General features: G+C 42.7%; 1 protein-coding gene and 1 long non-coding RNA gene across 4 annotated transcripts in view; one reads left to right on the forward strand and one right to left on the reverse strand.

The window, feature by feature from the left end:
* Nucleotides 1-15,956, reverse strand: part of ARHGEF10L (Rho guanine nucleotide exchange factor 10 like) — a 221,426-nt gene that overhangs the window by 150,725 nt on the left and 54,745 nt on the right. For all 3 annotated transcript variants that reach the window (XM_051988406.1, XM_051988404.1, XM_051988402.1), the window contains exons 3-4: nucleotides 15,716-15,883; nucleotides 14,771-14,798 (exon numbers count right to left, since the gene is read on the reverse strand). In XM_051988406.1, coding sequence (XP_051844366.1) covers nucleotides 14,771-14,798; nucleotides 15,716-15,883 — 196 coding nt within the window. The remainder of the gene's footprint in view (nucleotides 1-14,770; nucleotides 14,799-15,715; nucleotides 15,884-15,956) is intronic.
* The window catches only part of LOC127555806 (uncharacterized), a 583,775-nt gene that overhangs the window by 113,028 nt on the left and 454,791 nt on the right, over nucleotides 1-15,956 (forward strand). The gene's annotated exons all lie outside the window — the stretch shown is intronic.

Below are 15,956 nucleotides of genomic sequence, written 5' to 3' on the forward strand. Positions count from 1 at the left end.
AACCCCAAAACCTGAACCTCATCGTATTTTTGGTTCCTATACCAGGAGCCCTGAAAACTAGACTTCATCTCTTCAAAACTACCTGGTGTAGAATTATGTTATCTCGATTCCTGCCTATGCCCTCGTTACAAGTCCCTATCTATCCAAAAATGTTCCCTACTCCCTTCTCTGACAGGAACTGAGCCATGATCCAAGCTGTAAATACTAAATTGTGGCTCACTCTCTGAAGTAAAGACAACTTAGACTAATTGCCTTCTCAGTTCTTATATCCTGCTTATAAATGCTAATTAGCTGAGAATCCTTTAAAAGGTTTCTGCCTCAATTGCTCAGAGTGGAATAATTTTGGACATAAGTGGCATTCGACTGGCTGGTCTAAACTCTCTACAATTAAAATATTAAAAACCAATCTCTGTCTTGCCTCAGTTTCTCATTATAGGAGGAGCCATCCAAGTACTGGCTAGCAGCAGCAAATCCCAAGTCTGGCAAACAGCCAACACAGCTAAGCAAGGAAGTGACTCGTCTACTGCTTGTATGGAAGCCAGAAGTAAATTTGGTGGGAATTACAAAAAGGGAAAAGAAGACTCCTGGGGTTAGTAAATGCTTCCGAATTAGGTTGAAGAGGAGGAGGGAAGGAGGGCAGGTTGGGGATTAAGTGACCTGCTCAGAGTCACACACAGCCAGGAAATGTCTGGAGCTGGATTTGAATTCAGGTTTTTCTGACTCCAGAACCAGCACCGCCCAGCGGCCTCTACAGAAAAGTGGACCCTCCTGGAAAGAAAGCACTGACCATTCCATCTCTAGGTTGCAGGCTATTCATCCCTCTTCCTTTGCCCACAGATCTCCCACAACCAGACCTGGTGGGGCCAAAGGGACCAGTTCTTTGGCTCTGTGCTATATATAAGCAGAATTGCCACTTGAGACCAGGCCCATTAACAAGGAATCCAATGATCTGTTCTTGTAGTCCTCCAAAGCGCTAACGTTCTAGAGCAAATCAAAACTTCAGTGTGGGATCTCCACAGAAATAGACAGCAACAGTTCTATAGTTTATTATCTCAGAGGTTAAATGAATTTTTCTGTAAACCCCCCCTCCTCCCTCCCTCCACCTCCCCCTCCCCGGCTCGCTGGTGTTGTGGCAGATCTGAATTCAGTTCTCCTGTCTTTAACCCACCTAAGCAGTTAAGACAATGTTAGCCAATGGACAAAACTCTGAACTTAAGAGTCAGAAGGCTCATAGTTCAAATCCAGTCTCAGACAGTTCATAGCTGTGTGACTCAGGACAAGCACTGTCTGTCTCAGTTTCTTCAACTATAAAATGGGAATAATAATAGCATCTATCCCAATGGATTGTTGTAGGGATCAAATGAGATAATAATTGTAAAAATTCCTGGCCCATAGTAGGCACTTAATAAATGTTTATATTCCATTCTTCTCCATTCTCATTCCCAAATTCAGGGATCATGAATTAGAGCTCCATGATGCTCTAAAATCCTGTGTTCTAAGGTTCCCTCCCATTCACATACTAGATTCCCATCATGTCTTTTCACATCCTATGAGAATGACATATCCCTGTCTTAGCTCCCTGGTTAACCTACAAACTCCCTCCTTGAGAGCAGAGACCTTGATACCCCCATAGTGCTTTGCACAGACACCCAGCAGGTCCTCAATACACATTTATGGAACTGAGTAGGCTTCTATGAGTGAGCAAGGGGAAAGACCCGGGGCCGGCCACAGCAGGGTCTCGCAGAAGGCCCGGTCACTCTCCCAGCCCAGGAAATGCCTGGCCAGTCCCAAGGAGATGTTTGTAGCCACAGGTGATGTCAGGAACAGGGCTAGGCCAGCTGCCTCAGTCTGGCGCCCAGAGCAGGCTAGACCTGCAATCTGACTGCAAAAAAGCAGCCTGTGGTCAGTGTCTGCAGCCAAGGCCCTCAGGGACTGGCCAGAAGGGCCGCCTTGGGCTGCTTGGGAAAGAGGGGATGGATGGAACAGACACTCCCCTCTGCTGGGCCCTGGGCCTCAGGAGGCCAGAACAGGGCCGAGCCCCAGAACCGGGGCCAGGAAGGGAGACAAAGTGCAGGCTTGTGGAAACAGAGCGCCCAGATTTGAAGCCCACTTCAGCTCCTTGCAGAGTTTCTGTCTACTCATTTTAATGAGGCTCTTGGGAAAAGATGCCCTTTCTGTCAGAGCTTGGCGGGTCCTTAGAACATGGGATGTCAGATCTGGGGGGGAGGCCTTAGGACACAGGATGTCAGAGCTGAGGGGGGCCTTAGGACATGGAATATTAGAATGTTTCTCAGGATAGCTGAGGCAGCTTCCCTGGGTTCCATCCCAAGATATCAGGGCAGAGATTTACTAGGGAGTGAGAGTTTTCCCTGGCCTACTTCTTGGAGATCTGGATCACCACTCAGGGGAGAGGAACTGTTTACTGTCCTTGACCTGAAGTGGAGTTCACCCAGTCACTGTCCGCAGTTGATTCGGGAGTACATACAGATGACCATGGAATGTAGAAACCTTTGATTACTGAAAGGAGACTGCATTTAGCAATGCTGACTTTCTTTGGCCTGTGTGGTTGAAGAGAAGGGAACCAAAGGAAAAGCACACTTTTTGAACATCTACTATGGGCCAGGCACTGTGCTAAGTGCTTTTCGCTATTACCTCACTGGATCCTTGCAGGTGCCAGTCCTGCCTAGGCTTTTTACACCTGAGTGACTTTAGGGCACATCTCTCAATATACTAATAATATCTTAACTCTCTGGGTGTAGGTGTTATTATCCCATTTTTACCAATGAAGAAACTGAGGCAGACAAGTTACTTAGTCATATGGAAAAGCAAATTTTGTCTCCATCACAAGGAAAAACTTTACAACATAGAGCTGTGCACAAGATAATTATTAATCAAAAGAGTAATCATAAACATAGTAACTCCTCAACTTTCTATAAGATCATTGCTGTCGAGCTGGCAGAGATCTGGAGGCCCAAACAGGGAAAAATAACTTGTCCAGAGTCATATGGTAGTTTAAGTGACAGATTCAATCATTCATTCAATAAATATGTTTCTTGAGCAAGACCAATTTTATTAGTATGACTAGCAAAAACCAACAAATCAGATCCAAGATCCTTCAGTAGTCAAGGATCCATCTTACAGTCAGAGTAACTCATTTACACAGTTGACAAGGCAGACGGTAGTACAGGACACCAAAAATAGTCTAATGACAAAAATGACATCTGAGGCTGTGATTGATCTGGCCCAAAGATGGAGGGTAGGCTATGCTAAAATGGCAGATTCATTCATTCATTCGATAAACATTTTTTCTTAAACAAGGTCCATTTTATTAGTCTGACTAGCAAATACCAATAAATTGGATCTAAGACCCTCCATAGTCAAGGATCCATCTGACAGTCAGAGCAACTCTTTAATACGAGTGACAAGGCAGAGGGTTCTATAGGACACCAAAAGTAGTCTAATGACAAAAATGACATCTGAGGCTGTGATTGATTTGACCCAAAAATAGGGTGGGCCATGCTTCCATAGACATTTTTTAAGTTCCAGGTACTGTGCCCAACACAACAAACCATAGAAGTTAAAGGCCATCTAATCTAACTTTTTCATTTGATAAGATGAAGAAAAGAAGCCCAGAGGGATAGACAGTGTACCCAGGTGTCAATGGCCCTGGCAGGGTCAGCACCTTGGGTCTCTTGCTCCAAAGCCAGATTTCTCCTTTCCACTGTCACTCTCTGTCTCTAGTCAAATTCAAACTCACGTCTCAAGCCTCCAATTTCAATGGGAAAGTTCTTGACTCTTCTTCCTGCATCATGTTTCCTGTTAAGTTCCTTCAGCTCCTTCTCCATACAAGGTAGGTAGCACAAGGATGATTATCCCTATTTTTTAGATGAGAACACTGAGGATGAGTAAGAGGTTGGTCTAGAGTCACACAGCTTGTAGTTAGCCAAGAAAGGACAGAAACTCTTGTCTCCTGCTGTCAAACCCTGCAATAAAGATTGTCCTGTAAGAAAGCAGTGCCCTTCATGGGATAGAAAAGTAGTATTTTATTTGGTTCTGGTTTTGCCTCCAATACTGGGATCATAGAAATAGGGACTGGATCTGTGATTTCACTAGTATAAAGAATGCCCCAATGAGGAAACAGTCTCCACCCACTGAGGTCTATACCTTCTCTGAGAGATTTCTGGTTTTAGAGGTAAAGTGACTTGTCCAAGTCAATGGGTCAAACCTCATATCCTCTGGACCCCAGTCCAGCTCTTTATTTACTACTCTCTGGACTCAAGTCCAGCTCTCTATTTACCACTCCAAGCTGTCCTTCAATACTTAGGATCACAAGTAGAGAGTTAGGAAAGGCTTCAAAGGCCCCTAGTCTAACCTCATTTTTATTGAGGAAAAACTGAGTTCCAGGAAGTTTGAGTGAATTATTAATTTTTTTAATTTTAAGTTTTTAGTTTTAAGAAGCATCATTAGATCTGAATCCAAGGGCCTTGACTTCACAGCCAGTGTATTCTTCCTACTTTTTATTCTATCTACAAATCTTCAGGAAAGTTACTGGGTGCCCTCTTTGAAAGAAGCTACTCCTCTTCAAAATGGTAAAGACTAGGCCACTTCTTGCTCTACTTACTGTGATCTGTCTAATGCCAATTAGTAATCACTAATTAGTGATAATTACACTAAGGATGAACTCTTATGCCATTCACAGTATGCACCGTTCAGATAATCCTGGGAGATAAATGCTGTTATCATCCCCATTTTACTAATGAGCAGCTCTGGTATTGTTGGTGACCTCAGCACAGCTCTCAGCCTTGCCTCTTCAATTCATAAACATAGTGAAGTTCCTCCTCCTTTCCCTGGTACTGTTGCTAGGCACTGGGAATACAGAATCAAAATCTAAACCATCCCTGCCTTCAAGGAGTTTACATTCCCCTAAGAAAACAATACATACAGCAGTAAGTAGAGTCTAAGAGAAACTGAGAAAATGATTCTAAAATGAGGGATGGGGAAAAAATCCAGGAAGGTTTCATTGTTAAGCCTTAAAGGAAAATAATGATTCTGAGTAACAGAGATGAAGAAAGAATGGATATGTTTACATAGAAAAGAATCAGGAGGGAAATGGTATCTTCTCAAATATCTCAAGAACCATCACAGGAAGGAGAAGACAAAACCTTATAGGGCAATGGCTTTTGCTTTTGAGTCATTTCAATCATGACTCGTGACCCCCTTTGGGATTTTTGTGGCATCTTTGCTACCATTTCCTTCTTCAGCTCATTTTATGGATGAGGAAACTTGAGGCAAGTAGTGTTAAGTGACTACCCCAGCTAGTAAGTATTTGGGGCTAGATTTGAACTTAGGTTTTCTTGATTCTAGGCCCAGCATGCCATCCATTTCACCACCAGGCTACCCAGAGGGGCAATGGTAGAAAGGGCAAACTGAGACAAAATGTCAGGAAAGGCTTCCTGACAATGATAGCAGTACAAGAGTAGAACGGGCCACCTAGAAACATGGTGGTCTCCTTCACCTTGGAAGTCTTCAAGTAGAGACTGGATAACCACTTGTTTTGTATATTATATTCTGTGTATCAGCTGGATTAAATAGCGACTGAGGTTGCTTTCCTCTCAGAACTTCTGTGATTCTATGGTTCATTTCAGTCCACTAAGAATCATAGCATCTCAAAGCATGAAAGAACCTTTAAACTCATCTCAAATGAATTAATGGAGACAGCAGGAATGTTGAGTTTAAGAAATAGCTAATAAAAAAAAAAGAAGAAGAAGAAGACTACTTAGAGTTTTAAATGCCAGGCTGAGAAATTTAAAAGGCAATGGGGAGCCACCTCAGTGGAGCAGGGGAAAGACATAGTCACAAAATCAGAAATACAGAATCTCTGCACTGGAAGAGATCTCAGTGACCATCCAACGCAACCCTGACCCAAATTAAAGTCCCCATCAAAAATAGCCCTACCAAGTGAGCACTCAAAATCTGCCTGAAGTGGGGGAGTCCCTCCTTTCCAAGGCAAATTCATTCCCCACTTTGGACAGCTCTATTAGAATGTTCCTAACATCAAGCTTAAATTTGCCTCTCTTCAATATCCATTCATTGCTCCTGATTCTGCCCTGTGGGACAGACAATAGCTTCAAACCCTCTTCCATGTGGTAGTCTTTCCAATACTAAAGGTCAGACCTATTCTTTGGGAAGATTACTTGGATGGATCAGTCCAAATGGATTTGTCAATCGAAGAATTGGAGACAGGGAGACCCATTAGAGTCTGTGAGGCCATAGAGGGGAAGGACAATGTCCCTTATAATTTTATACCCCTAAAGCCCAATATTATAGCCCGCACACATTAACTACCCAATAAATGTTTAGTGAGGGAGAAGTAAACGTGATATAGCCAGTTACATCAGAAAGAACAATGAACTTAGTGTCTACAGAGCCAGGTTCCCATTTTGCTTCACGTATTTCTTAGCTGTGTGAACTGTAAAAGTCACTCCATTTGTCTGGGTCTCAGTTTCCTCATCTTTAAATGAGAATTAGGTTGCCCTATGTCAGGGGTTCTTAATCCTTGTAGGGATGGATTCCTATGACAGTCTGGTGAAAGCCTGTGGATACTTTTTCAGGATGTTAGATTCCTAATTGAAAGGAATACTATGTTTCAGTTAATGGATAGTGAAAATTGTAATGTATCCTTTTCAGAATCCACTAAAATTTCCATGAATCTCAGATTAAGAACTTCTAGACCAAATAATTTCCAAGGTCTCTTACAATTTAAATATTTAAAACATTTTTAAATCCTATGCTCCTATTTATGAAAATCACATCACTTTTCTGTAAAATAGGGATAATAATATTCATCCTATTTAACTCTCAGCGTTTTAATAAAAGCACTTTTCAAACTTTAAAGTACTAGAGAAACTAGGAGTTAATATTATTCCTCTCATTGCCATCTAAGATCCTAAACAAGCTCTTATCAATGGCTGTGTCTGAGAATCATTCTTCACTCCCTGGGTATGAGGTCACATACCCCACGATCTTCTTTGCTCATCATGATCATCAGGGTCAACACTGTCATCACTCCCACATCTTGTCACAACCCATTATATCAACATCAGTCCCATGTGCCCAAAATAGCTGTGGTAGCTCGAGGCCTTTTGATGACACAGGTAAGCAGAGCCCCAGCAAAACATTACTCAACCAACTTCCTTCCCCATGAATGTCAATAAAACCTACTGACCAAACCTCACCATCACATCCCAACCCTACATTTAGCTAGTCATTTCAGGTTGGCCAATGAACTGGCCCAACTCCTTCTTTCCTGACCCCTCAATCAATTCAAGTCCTACTCCCTCCTTCAAGCTCAATTTGTATAGAACAGATAAGTAGAATGTAAGTTCCTTGGGGTGGGGGTGGGGTCTGTTATTCAGTAATAGGAAGCTGGGAGTGTCACCATGAATTTTTAACATGAGCTAACTAAAAACAATGAACCCTTATTGGGAAAGAGAGAAAGACAGACAGACAGAAAGAGAGAGACAGACAGACAGAGAGAGAGATTTTAAGCCCTCAATCAATGGTAATTTTAAATCAGTAATTGATTGGGTTGAAATTTAATTTGCTGCTATTCTAAATCTTGAATTCAGGTATCGCTATCTGACCTCTCTTAAGGACATTATTACATGATTCAAAGGAAACACTATGTGATCCTTTAGTCTGATGACCATCGCAGGTAAATGTATATTCCTGGGAAAATTGAGGGAACCCCCTGTGAAGATTAAGCTGGAAAAATAATGGTTTGGACATATATACTTATTTTGTATTTAATTTATACTTTAATATATTTAACATGTATTGGTCTACCTGCCATCTAAGGAGGAAGTGGGAGGAAGGAGGGGAAAAAGGGAACAAAAAGTTTGGCAATTGTCAATGCTGAAAAATTACCCATGCATATAACTTGTAAATAAAAAGCTATAATAAAAAGAAGAAGAAGAAGATTAAGTTGGGACACTCTTGATCTATTCCCATGTTGGTTATCAAGACATTTTCCTACCAAGGTAATTCTGAGCCTGGGCTCTGATATCCTGTTTTACAAGTGGCTGCCTATGACACAGACCTGAAATCAAATAGAACTAAAGCTCCTATATCTTTTCATTTCTCATCACATAGCAAATTCCAGTGATAAGGGCAAGTATAAAAGAGACAAACCCTATTGGTGATTTCTTTTTAAGTAACATAGGCTAGTATAATTCTACTATAGTGAGGGATCATTTGGATTATCATTTGAATCACAAATAATAGAGACCATAATATTAAAAAGATAATAATATCCTCACAAAAATGAATTAGTGAAGAAAGTAACATAATTTTTAAATTGGATTAAGAATTTTACATGTACAAATTTGTTTGAAACAGCTATCTAATAATATTGAGAGGGACACAGACTCATTTCCCAGTTCAACCCTTACTGATGTAACAATTGAAATACTTGAAAGTTTCAGGAGAATTATGATTTCTTAATATAATGTTCTTTTTATAGCTCAATTTTATATTGAGTATTAAAACCTGAAAAGCAGTTCCAAAAGGAAGAAGCCCTTTTAGAGCCGACCTAAGAACATGATTTTTTCCCCAACAATACGCAATTGCAAACAAGGCTGAGAAAACATTATGGTATGAGATTTCCATACAATGTTAACCATTGAACTTTTTTTCATCTCCGTCTAGGATATGTGATCCTCAGTAACTAAGTTCACCCAAAGCTATGATTAGCCCATGTGCATGTTTTGATATCTGTTTATCAGTCCAGCCCGTGGGTCAACTCATTACCTTGGTAATATCTCTAAAAAATTATTAACAGATCTGTCAAGTTCTATTCATCAGCCCATTTGTCAACCAATGGAATTCTGTATTTTGTGTAGATCCTCCTGAATGCTCAAGGGTAAGGATGATCAACCAATGAGATTCTGTATTTATAGTTTGCTTTGTTTGGATTGACTGGGGATCGCACACTATAAAATCTTATGAGGTCTTGGAGGAAGAGGGCATCTCAGATTGTGAGGAAGATCTGAGGTCCTCTTCATTAGAAGGGGCCATGGCCGCTTCTGAGGCAGAACTCAGTTTCTTTTATAGTAACATACTATAACTAGACATCCTAAACAACTTTGGAGCCCACAAAGCCCTACAGAAATCTTAGCTATTACTATTATCATCCAATTAGGGTGTATCTACATATAGAATACAACCTTCTGGAATAACCCAAGTCAGTGAATCTGTCTTGGTCTCAGTTTTTTCATCTGTGAAATGAGAGAATTAGATTAAATAACCTCCAAGGTCTCTTTCTAGATCTAACGGTCTGATCTTAACAGCAGAAAACGATGAATCCCACTGTTTTTAGGATGATCAACTAGAATAAATAATTCCAATGCCAACTTGTTAAAAATTAACTAGTATCCAAGGAATTCCTAACACCTGTAAACTCTCATTTGTCCTGACAATTGTAACTGCAATTAAATAACCAGCAAGCGTTCTACTAAGTGTCTAACACTTTCTTAGATGCTGAGAACCAATTTCTGCACATCTGAGGAGACAACATGTACAAATAGAAGCATGTATATAAATATATAAATGAAACACATAAATAAAGGTAGTCTTTTTGGGGGTCAGGACAGGGCACTATCAGGCAGGGGGAATGAAGGGGAAAAGGTTACCTGTGGACAAAGATACTTGTGCTAAGTGCCTCAAAGTGTGTTAAGCACTTTATATATTATCTCCATTTACCCTCACAACAATTCTAGAATTCAGCTACTACTAGAAGCTATAAAATGCCTATTTTACTGAGGCAGAAATTGAGTCTTAAGAAAGTCAAGTTCACACAGCAATTAAGTGTCTGACATAGGATATGAATCCATCCTCCTGACCCAGGTTCAACACACTACATCCCTCACGATGATGCTTCAAACAGTTGATCATAGAGTTTCCCTATGGAGTTTCACAGCAGAGAAGGGGATTGGAAAGCTCCAGGTGATTGAAAGGAAGGGAGGACAATAAAGAAGCAGGGAATTCCCCAGCTGGCAGAGTGGGCATTGGGTGGTCAGTCACACTTAGAGGGGACACACAGACACACACACACACACACACACTCATGCAAAAGTCAAGGGGCACTAGGTACCTTGTCTGGTTTAGTCCCGAGTCAGCTCTCTGTGTTGAACTCTGGATTTTCCTTTGTGCCTGTTCTGCTCTCTTGTCAGTCTGGAGGTTTGTCTCTGACAGCACCTTCTGCCTCTGGCCCCTATCACCAGATCCACCCAGCTCCAGCCACATTCGCAAGGTCCTCCCCATCATTGCTCCCTCCCTTCCCATTGCAGAACACAAGTGGGTTCAGCCAGCACCCTGAACCCGGCCGAGCCACATTCTCCATCAAACCCTTAAGCCCCAGCCCCACCCTGGGAAGGGCCCCATGGGGCAATACAATATAAAGGGAGGACACTATTGTTTCCACGTTGCAGATAGGGAAATTGAGACCCAGTTCAGTTAACTACCTGGTCACAGGTTCTAGAGTTCACCTGTGACAGAGCTAGAACCACAAATAGCATCTTTTTAAATTTAAGTCCCTTCCTCACCCCAGGAAATTGTTCCTTACCAACCAAACTCTTCCTAATCACTCACATACAGAAACTGCAACCTGGACAATGGTGACCATTCTATAAAACAAGGACACTTTGGTTTGGCCATATCCTCCTGCTTGTCACAGAGGCATGAGGGTCAAATAACCCAAAGGAGGTGGGGAGAGGGAAGAAAAGGAAAAAATCAGAGTCTTTCTCAAAAGTAATCATTGGGATTAAGAGGGAACAGCTCACAGATAAGCAAGTTGTTATCAGTCTAAGAAAATTCAGAATCTCATGAAGTTATAAGGAATCTCAAATGACAAAAACAAACCATTTATCTGATCTACAAAATCCCTTAGAATCAAAATCTAGCCTCTGCCTGAAGGCCTCTAATGAAGGCCTCACTACTCCACAAGACACCATATTCCACTGGGGACAGCTAAAATGGTTAGGAAGTTGATCTGAAATCTGGCTCCCCGTAACACTCTCAGTGTTTCTGCCCTCAGAGCCAAGTGGAAGAAATCTCATCCCTTTTCTATATCAGAGATTTCCTATGTGGCTACTATGTGGTTCATTTTGGTCTTTTCTGTCTCCCTTCTTTTTCCATTTTTGGATAACTAGTAATCATTTTGTCAGAATTTTATTTCATTTTTCAGCTGTGTCCTACTCTTCATGACCCATTTGGGGTTTTCTTGGCAGAGATACCGGAGAGGTTTGCCATTTCCTTCTCCAACTCGTTTTACAGATGAGGAAACTGAGGCAAACAGGATTAAGTGACTTGACCGAGGTAATATAGCTATTAAGTGACTGAGACGATATTTGAACCTAGGAAGATAATTGTTCCTGAATCCAGGTCCAGTACTTTATGCACTATGGCACATCTAGCTGAATCTTCATCCTTCTCTAAAACTTGCCTCCCATGCATACCATCTCACAAGCCTGACCAGTAAACATCCCACAAATCCGAGCAGATCCCTATTCTTAAGGTCCTAGTCTGGGACACTTCCAATTTTCTCACAGAGCAAAGGTCGGAGGCAATCTCTTCTTGGGGAAAAGTTTAGTGGAGAATCTTCCGAAGTATCTTCCTCACTTCAGCCCAGCCTGACTCAATCCCTTAAACTTGGATACAGGTTCCTCCATGAAGTTCAACTTAGAACTGGAGGTCCATACATCTAGAACTGAAAAGGGCCCTGTTATCTTACACATGAAATAACTGAAGCCAAAGGAAGTTAATTAGCTTTTCCTGAAGTCATATAGATAATAAGTGTCAAAGTCTGGATTTGAACCCAGAATGTCTGACTCTCTTTGGCTTCCTTGCTATTTCAACCAGCATTTATGAAGCACCTAGTGTTTTAAATATAAAAATGGTCTCTGCTCTCCAGAAACTAAGATTCTGTCCACGAGAAGGAAGAAAAAAATATTTACACATAAATGGAAGATATCTGCAGATAGGGGAGAACACTAGCAATCAGCAAGGTAAGGAAAGGCTCCTCACAGAACTGAGCCCAGAGGGAATTTTGAGGAGTTTGTATTTGAAACTTCTAGGGGCCAAAGTAGCTTGCAATCAGGAAGACCCGAGTTCTGAATCTGAATCCTGCTGTATGACTCTAGACAAGGTACTTTAGCACTCTGTGCCTCAGTTTCCTCCTTTGTAAAAATGGAAATCATAATAGCATTTCCCAGGATTGTTAGAAGGATCAAATGTAACAATATTTGTAAAGGACTTAGCAAAATATTAAAGCACCACATAAATACTGTTGTTCAGTTGTTTTTCAGTCACATCCCACTCTTCATGACCCCATTTGGGGTTTTCATTGCAAAGATACTGCAGTGGTTTGCCATTCCCTTCTCCAGCTCATTTTACAGATGAAAAAACTGAGGCAAACAAGGTCAAATTACTTACTCAGGGTCACACAACTAGTAAATGTCTCAGGCCATATTTAAACTCATGAAAATGAGTCATCCTAATTGTAAACCCAGAGCTCTAACCACTGTGCCAAATAGCTGCCCCATATAAACACTATTATTATTCTAGAATAAATAAATAGAGAGTCACTGAAAATTCTAGCTTTCTTCCTAATTTAGTTTTTTCTGGAGCAAAATAAAACTTAATTTCATGTAAGAGTAGGAGTCAGAGCATATAAGCTCCTTCAAAAAAAAAAATACTTTAGTATCCTTAGAGCATAGATTTTGAGCTGGAGAGTTACACCCTTGAGTCACTCATAGACTTGGTAATTTTTTTTTGTTTAATTGAGGTTTAATGATAAAATCCATGCTAAATGATTTGCTCAAGATCACATAGCTAGTGTCAAGTGCCTAAGGCCAGATTTGACCACAGGTTCTCCTGACCCCAAGGCCAGTATTCTTTCAATCCACTGTGATACCTAGATTCCCCTAGCTGACTTTTTATCAGAAGAAAAATTGAAATTCATTCTATATCATCACCAAAGTCAGTGTTGGGGTTCTGGAAATCCAGACTCTTGGTACTTTACACACATGGCAATGAAATTATAGATTTAGAATATGAGAGCTAAAAGAGAGCTTAGAACCCAGAACATCGGGTTTGGGAGGAATTTAAAACATAGAAGGTTATGGAAGTATATGAATATTTGGAGAAAGTAAACTAGAAGGGTCCTTAGAACACAGAACTTTAAAGCTAAAAGGGACTCAGAATATAGGTCATTTCTGGGAGGAACCTTACAACAGAGAGTATCAGAGTTTAGAATATAAAATGTTAGCGATAGAGGGGAAACTAACAACATGAAACATCAATCTAGAAGAGACCTTAGAATCCAAAATGTCAATGTTTGTAAATACCTTAGAATGTAAAATGTCAGAGCTTGAAGAGACGCAAAAATATAGAATGTCAGATCTAGAAGAGTCTTTACAACTTAGGATGTCAGAACTGGGAGGGATCTCAGGGAAAAAACTCCAGAGTTGAAAGAGACTAGAATATAGAATGTCAGACTTGTATTAACAGATGCAAAATGAATGATCCAGACCCAGAGAATAATTTACATAAAAACAATACTGTAAACAAATCTCTGAAAGGCTGAAAAATCAATTCAATGACTAACGGAGACACAGAGGACCACTTACAAGGCATGTTACACAGCCCTTGACAGAGATTTTGGAACTGACTTGCAGAATAAAACGTACATTTTCACACATGGATATTAGTGGAATTCATTTTACTTAATTATGTGTATTTGTTACAAAGGGTTTTTTCTCTTTTAGTTTCTAAGTTTTTGAAGGGCTGGGGAAAAGAAAGAAAGAGAGAGAAGATGAGGGAGAAAAGGAAGGAAGAAAGGGAGGAAAGAAGGCAGAAAGGGAAGGAAGGAAGGAAGGAAAAAAGGAAGGAAGGAAGGAAGGAGGGAGGGAGGGAGGGAGGGAAGGAAGGAAGGAAGGAAAAGGAAGGAAGGAAGGAAGGAAGGAAGGAAGGAAGGAAGGAAGGAAGGAAGGAAGGAAGGAAGGAAGGAAAAAAGGAAAGAAGGAAAAAAGGAAAGAAGGAAGGAAGGAAGGAAGGAAGGAAGGAAGGAAGGAAGGAAGGAAGGAAGGAAGGAAGGAAGGAAGGAAGGAAGGAAGGAAGGAGGGAGGGAGGAAGATTGGTTCCTTGCTGTTTGCTACTTCAGAACAGAAAATAAATTTTAAAAATAAGAACAGAATGTCAGAGCTGGACTCCATCCCTTCCTCTTCCCAGGGAGGACACAGCAGACAAAGAGCAGCCACTGGTCAAGGTCACAGCCAAGCCAGTAGTAGAGTACAAGGAACCCGTGAAGGAGGAACATGAAGCACAATCCCACATCACTACCCCCATTCGGTGATAAGGACAACTGGCTCTGCCCAAGATCACCGGATGCATAATTGATGTCCTCTCTCTCTGGGCATCAGAATCAGAACCAGAAATCTCCAGCTGGCAGGACCCTTTATTCCAACACCCAAATTCTACAGACAGGGAAACTGAGGCCCACAGAGACGTGCCCAGGGCCGCCCGGCTGGTGGGTAAGCAGGCGAGGGAAACCATAGCTCTTTTAGCGTTCCTCCTGAGAACCCTGTTTCTCTCTCGGTCAGTGAAGTCTCCCAGGTTACTTCTCAGTCCCACACCCCCCTCCTCCCCTGTGCCCAGGCCTCCCTTTTAACACCATTTTAGGACACATCAAAGCAAAGAAAGGCCGTTCACTTACTCTGGCTGGGGCTGGGCAGCCGCGGGATCTAGGAAAAACAGAGGGGAGCCGATTAGGGCGATGGCCTCCTGACAGTGTCCTCCCCCCGCCTGACACTCAGGTGTCCCGGCTGCGCTAGCCCCGGTCTGGCTGTCCCAGAAGAGCTCGCCACATCCCGCCCCGCTTCCCAATCTTCTCCTGGGGAAGGGGAGACTCAGGAGATCACTGGTCCTGGCTGGTGTTTCCAGTTGGGAGCTCGATTCTCACAGGGCTCACTCCTCCCCCATCCCCGCTCCCAGGGGACTTTCTCTCGGCCCCCCAAGGAGAAGGGCAGGACTGGGGGAAGTCCCCCACCACCACCCCCAGGGCGTCCTCTCCTCCCCCAAGAGCCTGGAACTTTAGACGGTGGCAGCCGACCAGCGACGCGTCAGGGAGGGCCAGCTTGTCAAGGAGCCCGTTGTCCTGCTTTCAGGAAGTTCCTGCCGATCCAGTCCTCAGATCAGCTCCCCAAGTGACAGAGTCCAACAGCCCGTGAGCCACACTGAGCATCAGGGAGATCTTTTGTCTCCCCCAACCCGCCCTCCGGGGTCTCCCCGGGGGGAATGAGCTGCTAAATACAGGATAAGAGGCCCCTTCCTCTGCCCGACCGAGGGGGAGGCGGGCTTCCAGAGAAGCCTCCTTATGTGCAACTGTCTCCGGAACGGAGCCAACTCAGCCAAAACATCCATTTAAAAAGTGCCAAAGTAGCCCCAGATGTTCCAGAAATCCAAGGAATGTGGAATTCCCAGAGCCCGGAATCAGAAGGAATTTTCCCAGTTCAGCTTTCCAAGAGCAGGAGATGAGCTAAGACCTTCCAGGACCAGTCTGAACTGGAGAGAAATGGCAGTTAGGGGGGGAAGGGCCTTCTCCGCAGCCCCCCCTTCCTCCCCAGACCCAGCAGAAAAGGACTTCCTGAATCCAGCTCACCAGTGAGAGGGGCAGCATCAAACTGGATGAGGGGGGCTTCTCCATCCTTCTCTGGGCCCTTCCTGGAGTCCTCTTCCTCTTCATCACTGTCATCAAACTCAAAAGCCTCTCCCGGGTCCTCCTCGGCCTCAGGGGAAGTCCTTGGGACATCCTGGGCTGGCTGGTCTCCTGGGAAGGTGAAGGGAGGGAAGGGAGAAGTTAGCTGGTGGGATGAGTGGGAAGGCCTGGATCAAGAGGGGAG

Source organism: Antechinus flavipes, chromosome 3, assembly GCF_016432865.1.
Source record: "Antechinus flavipes isolate AdamAnt ecotype Samford, QLD, Australia chromosome 3, AdamAnt_v2, whole genome shotgun sequence".
In the NCBI taxonomy this organism is placed as follows: Eukaryota; Metazoa; Chordata; class Mammalia; order Dasyuromorphia; family Dasyuridae; genus Antechinus; species Antechinus flavipes.